The 9,281-nt window shown below is 41.2% G+C and overlaps 1 protein-coding gene across 1 annotated transcript in view; it reads left to right on the top strand.

The window, feature by feature from the left end:
* Positions 1-3,708: 3,708 nt before the first annotated feature.
* LOC140238172 (uncharacterized) overlaps positions 3,709-9,281 on the top strand; it is a 95,677-nt gene continuing 90,104 nt past the window's right edge. The window contains exon 1 of the mRNA XM_072318110.1: positions 3,709-3,850. Coding sequence (XP_072174211.1) covers positions 3,835-3,850 — 16 coding nt within the window. The 5' untranslated portion in view covers positions 3,709-3,834. The remainder of the gene's footprint in view (positions 3,851-9,281) is intronic.

Genomic DNA, 9,281 nt, shown 5'->3' with positions numbered 1-9,281 from the left:
GTCGTCGCGGCGAGATTTCTCAGCGGATAAGAATGCAGCGGAGCAAGCGAAACAAGAACATACATAAAGAGAAATTCGGTATCGTATACGTCGAAGGACTTTAATACACAGGTATTGTATCACTGCATGATTTATTTCTTCGCTCGTCGTTCAGGTATTTTGGTTTTGGTTTATTTTTGTTCTTCGGCAGCGCCCATAACGCACCACTTCGTTGTAATGTTCTGTGAGAGATCTATAACACATTAATGCGTGAACATTAAACATTCCGAGATCATAAATACCACAGAGAGAGTTGAAAAGGCCGCATTTTCAAGTGTAGCGTCGTGACGGCAGCGGTTTCGAGTATTAATGGGCCTATTTGCCGTTTACACAAATAAATAATTGTGTCAGTGGCTGTTGAATCCAAAGTCAGATACACCAACAATCAAAACCTCTGAACATGCACCATGGATGCATGAAACCTTTTATTAGGACCTAAATAGCACCACTTTGTTTTGGGTGTTATTTTTTTTTTTGTATCTCAGCAATGTTGAAACCAATTTTCCCCAAATAAACTTTTAATTCAACTTAGAATTGTATGCTCTGTAATATTTTATATAGATGGTTTCTAGTCATGTCGCAAAAAGTTAAAATCTGAATCCCTCATCTCAATCTAAACTAGACCTTTACTATTTCTATAAGGGTCGCTGAGAAGAAGAAAAAAATCATTGGTATCATAATTATAATAATGATAATGTTATCACCGTTATCATTATTTTATTGTTATCATTATTGATTATAATACCATCGTCGTCATTATCTCTGTCATTGCCTTTCAGTCTGGGAGGGTTAAATGATTGTGGGAGGCGGGGTGAGTAACCTGCAAACGATATATGAGATAAATTGCAAGAGGGGCTTGGGTTCTAAACGTATATCATTCAGTTTGTAATGTGACGGTATCGGGTAGCCGATTCGATATGCGATTAGGTGGGTCGCCATGAAGGACTGTTGATTATAGGCACGTCTTTTTTAGTTGGCGTGCACCATAACACCAGCAGCGAACAGAGCAGAGTTTCTGTTTGTTTTGATTTGAAGCTATTATAATTGATATGGCTGTGTTTAAACGTTCCATCGGGTAGAGTATGGACATGATCTCGAAGTGTCGGTGAGAAGAAACATTGTTGCACGGATTTCCAGTGTTTACATTGGTTTTATTACAACTGGTTTTGAGCGAGGCTCCCAAACATGTCAGAAGCGCATTGTTATCCCGTTGTGGTCTTATTGTGTTTATCAGTTACACCAACCATTATTCCTCGTTGCTTCCGGATAATTTGACAAGGAAATCACATTAAATCACTCCCTGCTACTGACTGAAATTCTCACGAAGTTGCTAAATTATCCTGCACGGACAAAATCAGATGAGATCAAACAACAGTTTTGAGTTAGCAAGAAATAAAACTGTAGTATATAGGCCAATACAACTTTTGTGATTGCTCGATCCCTGAATGGCTATTTGAATACCCTAACCTAATCAAGACCGATCGAAATTGACACGTCAGTGGGAAGTCTTAAAGGATTAAAGTCCATTGACTGACCGGAAAGGGCCGGTCTCGCTTCGCTCGTGACTTTATTAGCGTATGTAACGACGGAAATAGACTGCCCCTTTAATACATTCAAGTCTCGCCATCTTCATGTGCAGTGAATTACAGGCTCTCATGCACCAAGTATGCTCACCAATGGAAAGACGGTATAGCTCCGGTGTACATGTCACTTCCACAGATAACGACCTTTTTTAATGTATACTTTGTTTTGTGATTACCAGTAATCTCGATGTCATCGCAGGGTTGGGAATTTATCGGAGTAGTAATCAAAAGCACATCCTCCTGACTTTCACTTCTCATGAGTACATTGACATCTAAAGCTCGTAGAATGCGGTAATGGCGGGCTCTATTTTATTTTCTGCGCATTGTTTATGCAGGCCTATATTGGAAAAGCTCTACTCTTTCTCGGAAGAAAAGAAAGAGCTTGGAGTCTATTGCCATCAATTTCAAAATTTCAGTAGCGTCAACAGGTTATTTTACATTGAATGTTCAATTATGACTTTGTGTGTGTAATTGTACCGCTCTTTCACGACCCCCCCCCCCCTCCGCATAACACGAAAATATATTGCATGTTTCAAGTAGGAAGAACCTCTACGAATCTTTTAGACGCAAGCTTTTTTGTAAGCTCATGTGTCAGCTCAGTACTGAAATGCGTGCAATTCAATTAAAAAAAATCCCAAAATAGTGGGAGAGGAGAAGAGGGGGGGGGGGGAAGGGAGGGAAGGATTTAAACATCAGGATAGGACTGAACAGAAAGAAAGAAAGCTGGACAAAGAGAAAGAAAGACAAAGAAAGAAAGAAAGAAAGAAAGAAAGAAGAGGATCACTGACGCATGCGCAGTTGTACTAGTGTACGTTCTGAAGGCCAGAGTTGACAGTAGTTGCTGGACGTAAGACAGGCCTGGCCAGTTGTATGTAAGCACTCATGTGACGATTCTAGAGATTAGTTATAATACAACGCAACGCTCGGTGATACTGTGCCGAGGCTCGTGCACTACTCTGGTAACCGTCGAGCCACACGCACGCACGCAGCTCACACTGCGCAAGCTTGATGCTCACAGAGGCTTGCGCCCAGGGGGGATAGGATCGTCCGAGGTACCTACCACTAGTCGAGCCGATGTCTGACAGCGTTGTAGGTCCATGGTAGTACTAAGCTCATTGGTACTATTTGGGCACGCATTGGCCATGCAGGCTTGATTAGTGCTTCTTCTTTTTTTTTTCCTTGCGTGGATTGCATCGACAATCTGAAGTTGAACGCATTTGAGGATTAAATAAAGAGAATGGATTTTCAGGGGATTAAAACACTGGCACACGCCTTGCTGTGATTAATTTCACATCACCCAAACTGTTAAAGGTGTGAAGAAATCTTGAAATTTCGCGTATCTTCGTCGTCTACTTGCTGAGGGAAATGACAATGTATACAAAATAAAAAGGAATAGATAGTGCTCTCTTATCAACTAGATATCGTATCACGACTGCATTACGCTGTCTAGATGTATGGACTGCATTTCTATATTTCTCTGATTTCATTAAAGTGCGTACGGTGGATTTATGGGACTGCCATAGGAGGTTCGAAGAGCAGGTGTCGCAGACCAAGTTCATTCTGTTTGTGTAAATCAGTGCACCATTTTCATTTCTGTTAATTCTATCCCTGATTGTACGTGGACTTGATTTACAGCTGTACCTTGGACGCAAATTATAGGAAGACAATGGCAACGAGGAAGCGAAATTTTATGAGCTCTTCGGGGAGAACGTCCCGAGGCCTCTTTGGCATGGTGCTGATGGGTCTGTTTCTGGTGTCGGAAGGCTGCATCCTGCTCCATGTCAACTTCGAGCCGAAATCAGTGGAGGAGCGAACGGCACTGGCGGACGTCATCATCTCCGCCACGGTCCTTCGCGTTCTGCGGGAACAGCAGATGTGGGACGGCACGTATCCGGCCGACGTGCTCGTGGCGGACGTCTACAAGGGCTACGAGCTGTTCGAGAACGCGACCGCGCTGCCGACCGCGGATATCCCCGCCGAGTACAGGACGTACTACCCCCATGTTTACCGCGTCGGGCGGTTCGGCGACCCACAGCAGTGCTGGGCCGAGGTGATAGAGGGGAAGAACTACGTTTTCTTCTTGACGACAGACCCGTCTCCAGGGGATCTTGAGGCTGGTGCTTCCGCACGGCAGGATGGAGTCCGGCTTGTCGCCAGCTATGACGACGTCGCGGGGGCTGCTGTCAACTACGACACGGGAACGGAGGAAAACATGCTCAAGATTTTGGGTGAGTGAAACTTTTGAAGTGAATCTTGTCTCTGTCTGTTCCTCCGTGTGTCTGTCTCCATCCCACCATCTATCTTTGTGTCCGATTGAGCGCTCAGTCTGTATGATTGTTTGGAGGTCTGCGTGCGATGATGCAAGTCCGTGTAGACTTGCCATATTACACATGTGATAGTAGAAAGGCTGATGATACCTTTGATCCTATACATGTATGTATGTTTACACTCACCCCTTCCCTCACCCGAAATACCATGGGGTACCAAGGATCCCTCACATCATTTTTGTTTGTTTGTTTTGTTGTTGTAGTTGTTGTTTTTAACAATAGTGAGTATTATGTGATACCTGATACCTGATAATAAGATGAAGTTGAACGATGCGATATTCTGGACTACAGCATGTGTCGGGCTTGTCCTCGATCCACGCTATACTGTAGGTGGAGGATTCCGCTCTTGTTAAAAGTGTCACATTTGTTTTCTCCGTAATGCTTCTTGTTAGAAGTGCAATAACGGCACAATGTGAGTTTAACGGCTGTAAGAGTATTCCTATAACGTTTACCAAGGACGTATTTGCGTATTTCACCTTAAAAATGTGGTAAAGTGCTAATGAAAGCTTGAGTGCCATAAGAAGTGTTGCGACAGTGATGATTGTAAAAAAAAAAAAGAAGGAGAAAGAGATGAAGATGATTACCGTATGAGGACATGTGAAGGACGAGACAGTTACTGTAATGACGGTACTCAGCTCAGGTAGTCATTTGATAACTGATATTAAAGGCGATGTTGCTGCTGCTGGTGATAATTATGACAACATTGCCTATGAAAATTAGAGTATAAGTGTAATCTTGATTTTGGCTTTCAGGTGTATGCTAAAGGATTATGATAATTGTTGCCATAGAAACAATTACCATAACGAAGTGGATGGTGTGGAAATTAGTTGAACCTCACCATCGGCCATCGACTAAATTATGGAACTCTCATTTAAAATCATATTGCATATGACTATGTCCGTTTCACAGTAGAAAAAAGGAAAGATACTGGAAAGATACAAGTGAACATTTTACAAGAAAACAAGGTGTCAACCAAGAACTAGAAGTACAAAGACAGCAATAACAACAACAACACAGGGAACTCAAGTCACAAATAATTCCAAAACAGTGTGACAGCCGAACGAGGAATGACTGAACTTCCTTCACAAAGCGATGATAGACTGTGTTTTTGTTTTTATTTTGTATGTGTATTTCCTTTCAGTCTTCCAACCGTTGTGGTGAAATATTATACAGGTATGTTATGTGCGCATCCACCCCCCCCCCCAAAAAAAATATATATATATACAAATAAGTAATAATAATGATAATAATGATAATAATAATAATAATAATAATGATAATAATAATAATAATAATAATAATAATAATAATAATAATAATAATAATAATAATAATAATAATAATAATAATAATAATAATAATAATATCTGGAGGTTTCCCCTCCTGTTATAACTTGAATTTAGTCCGCAATATCATGATATGAAAGCTGGTGTTATACGAGTATTGCCTTGCAGTCATTTCTTCATATGGTGATTCTTGCCCAGAAATACAAACCCTGACATGCCTAAAAAGTCGTTCCTGATCAAGGACAGGACGGCATAACTCAAATGAGACAGGGAAACAAGCGAGCACTTCGTTTTAGGTGCGATTGCAACGCATCATTAGTGTGTAATTAAAAGCAACATTTAAGATTCATGATCAAAGACTCTACCTCCATTTTTTTTTTCCGTGGTAGCGAATGCTCGCTATACACGGTAGGTAGCATTTGAGTTGGAATTGACAAAAACATATGATTGATTGAAGACACTATTTTGCGATAGGTTTGCACAATCTCGGCAAATGTATGGGAAATGCAGAATAGTTGTGAGATTGTAAGAGAGGTATGTATAACAAACAATGCTGCAATGTTGCTCTTCTTACTGTGGTCATTGATCTAGAGCGTTTAGTTCCATTTCTCAATTTTTCTTTCTTTCTTTCTTTCTTTTTGCCTGAAAATTTTCAATTACGATGTGAAACCCATATTATGAGATCGACCCAGATCTAATGAGACGATACGATGTACGCGAAAGTGATGAATATTTCTTTATGATTTAAATCAATGAAATAGAGTAAATATTGAGATAATAGTGACCATTGCAACATGACTGACCAAACAAAGATGGCACCCAACTAGATTGATCGAAACAGAAAATAAAGCACTGCAATGTGACGTCACCTAAAATGAATATAGCTATAGAGAATGAAGTTACACGTGACTATACTTACTGACATCAAACAGCCCTAAACAATACAGATTCTCAGTTTCCAGAAAGATATCTGATTCTCTGATCTTCTCGTGCATTTCACTCCTTTCGCTTCAAAGAACTTTATAGCTCCTCATGATTTTGTCTCATCTATCAAAAACCGCAATATTAAGGGATTATTCCTCGGTATTTTCGTTCTCGGCCTCATTATCATATCTGATTATTGCGGCTCCTTCCGTTATTTTCCACTCAACTTGACTTATTTGTGTTGGTTGTGCGCACAACAATCTTGTGTGTGACTTTTTGTATTCTATATCTCAAGTGAGCATGCAGGTCGCTTTTGCACCTGTCATTGCCTCATAAGACTCGATTTGAGCATCATTCATACGGATGCATTCAAACAGATAATCGTGGGACTATACCGGGATTCTTCCGTAGTACACTTCGTGATCAATCGCTCATGAATGACGGATGTCACTGTTAATCAGGCATAAAATGATGACTGTCTGACATATCTAAATGTGCAGAAAGATCAGAGAGAGAGAGAGAGAGAGAGATATGGGGGGGGGGCGGGAGAGAGGAAGCCATTTTGACCTAATTCACAGCCAAATTCACGCGCGCATAATTATCAATGCACGAACGATTCAGCCAGGTGATGCTGTTAAATATCACGTTATGATAGGAATTAGTCTTATGTACATCTATTTATCTATTTTGTCTATGTAAGTACTATGCATATATACGCATCTATCTATTTATCTACCAATCTATCTATCTATCTATCTGTCTATCTATACATAATCATTTATTTGTATGTCTATCTATTCTCTCAAGTATATAATTATAATTATGGATGTATATGAGGAGAGAGAAAGAGAGGGGGTGGGGAGGGGAGGGGAGAGGTACTCCCTTTAATCGAGAACAGAGAGGATCAATACGAGGGCAGGATTGTTATGGTGGGTAAATATGAGACACTCGGTGTGAAATGTCAGTCATTTTAAAGCTGACCATGGGTAGAATGATCGGAGAAGGAATGTGGACCTGCAATGTATTCCACACCTCCCTCGTCGCAGATATGGCGGCTTTTGTCAGGAACAGGGAGGAGTCGAATATTTTCATCGAATCGGATGTCGCGACCGAATACGTGTGTATAAGGCTCGGTGAAGTCACTCTCGGAACATTTTAAGAAAATGAAAAGTCAGTGGAAGTGGGTTCAAAAATCAAGCCCGTAACTAGGATTTTTATGGGGGGTTCAGAATTAGAAAAAGTGGACCTTTTTAGTTGAGATTTATGTTCAGTTCCGTTATTTTGCACATACTGAGCAATACCAAGGAGCAAACGGGATGGGGGGGGGGGGGGGGTTGTCCGCGGAACCCCCTGACCCTTTCTTTCGACCCTTTCTCCCCATTTTGTATTCATCAATTCATCCTTTGCTTATATACCACTTCTACCTCTATAAGAACTTCTTTCCCGTCTTCTTCTTCTTCTCCTCCTTTTCCTCCTCCTTCTCCTCCTCCTCCTCCTCCTTCTTCTTCTTCTTCATCATCATCATCATCTTAATTTTCCGCCTTCCTATACCATCCTTCCGTGCCAACCTCTTCTTCACCCATGCCTCCGTTTTGTCTCTTCCTTGTATTCTCATGAGAGTAAACATTTGAACTTGCCCGGGTTAAGATGATTTGTAGGATGAGCATGCATGTATGCCGCTAATGTTTGAAAACCCCGAAACCAGATTTTGCTAATAAGTTTAATTCACCGTGAATTATAGGTTCGGCTCCCTTTGCGGAACGGATGTGGGAGTGAAACATGAAATCAACTCCAGCTCTTAGTTAGCTAGACACCCAGACGTGTGCCGATGGATCCTCCGACAAATTAGATAACTCGCGGCTTAATCTCCTTCCTGTACGCCCATGGAGGAAACAATTCATTTAACTTCACTTTTTGTGACTGCGTGCTTCTTAAATATCGCTAGATATGTGCTTGATAATCCGGATATCAATGATAATTTCGTTTATTGCTCTCCTCCGTGTTGTATCCTACAAGAAACACCTTATAAAAGAATGCTTTTTACGTTCCATGACTTTTCTGATTGCACCCTTGAGTAAGTAAGATGGGGCTCACGGTGTACCTCCTCTCCAATATTATTGGATTCGCTAATGGTACCTCAGGACGTCTCTCCCTCTCTGTTCTTATCCCAGAAGGCGGGATTCCTTCCGCATTAAAGGGGTCATCATCTACCGGGAACTCTGTCACACTGATACTGGAGACCCTCTGAAGTCGGTGTGGGGAAAAGTCAGTCATGGTTACATGACCTTCCTGCGACCTTACACCTAGAGTAATATACACGTTCACGCATTCTTCCCCAGAGCATGAATTAATAAAGGATAAGTTTCAGATCATGAATTAATAAAGGATAAGTTTCATTTTGTGAAGAGACAGTTAACAGTAATGTAAACTACCCATTGTTCTACAGGATCAACGTGATTTTGACATAACTGATGTCAAGGATGTTGCTGTTGTTGTTGATCACAATGAAGATGTTGACGATGATGATGGTGGTGGTGATGATGGTGATGGTGAAGATGATGATGATGATGATGATGATGACGACGATCCTGATCCTGATGACACCGGCAAGGAAATGTGACAATACGGATCAAATAACGATGGGGAGGAAATGAAGGATTTCGTGGTTTGTGTTGATGCTGTTGAAAAAGAAATATTTGCTAATCTAATCACCATTAACATGCATTGTGTTTGATCAGTTTGTGGCAGTTTATCGTTCGATGCCGATAATGAACGTGAGTTGTCGTTCAAGAGCAGGTGAGCTCAAAGTCCTGGTGTCTCACTCGGAATGACAATCAAATAATTGTTTTAGCATCTATGATCTGTGACTCTCAGTGGGGGAGCGGGAGACGGTGAGAAGTGCATGCAATCCGTAGTTCTTGGTTTGGCGTTTGTTTTGTCGCCATAATGAGTTTATGAAAAGAGAGATGGGTATTGACTCAAAGAGTGATCCAGTATTTGGATCAGTCTCCTTATCAAGAGGTTGTAGGTGCATGTTTACCATGCGTAGAGTCAAAGTCTGCTGGTTTTCTTTTTGCTCAGTCTCTCGCCTTGTCTTCTAGTAATCGCATTTTCACCTTCGG

Source organism: Diadema setosum, chromosome 14 (genome assembly GCF_964275005.1).
Source record: "Diadema setosum chromosome 14, eeDiaSeto1, whole genome shotgun sequence".
In the NCBI taxonomy this organism is placed as follows: Eukaryota; Metazoa; Echinodermata; class Echinoidea; order Diadematoida; family Diadematidae; genus Diadema; species Diadema setosum.
Note: the sequence above shows the minus strand (reverse complement) of the source record. Positions and strands in the feature narration are given on the sequence as shown.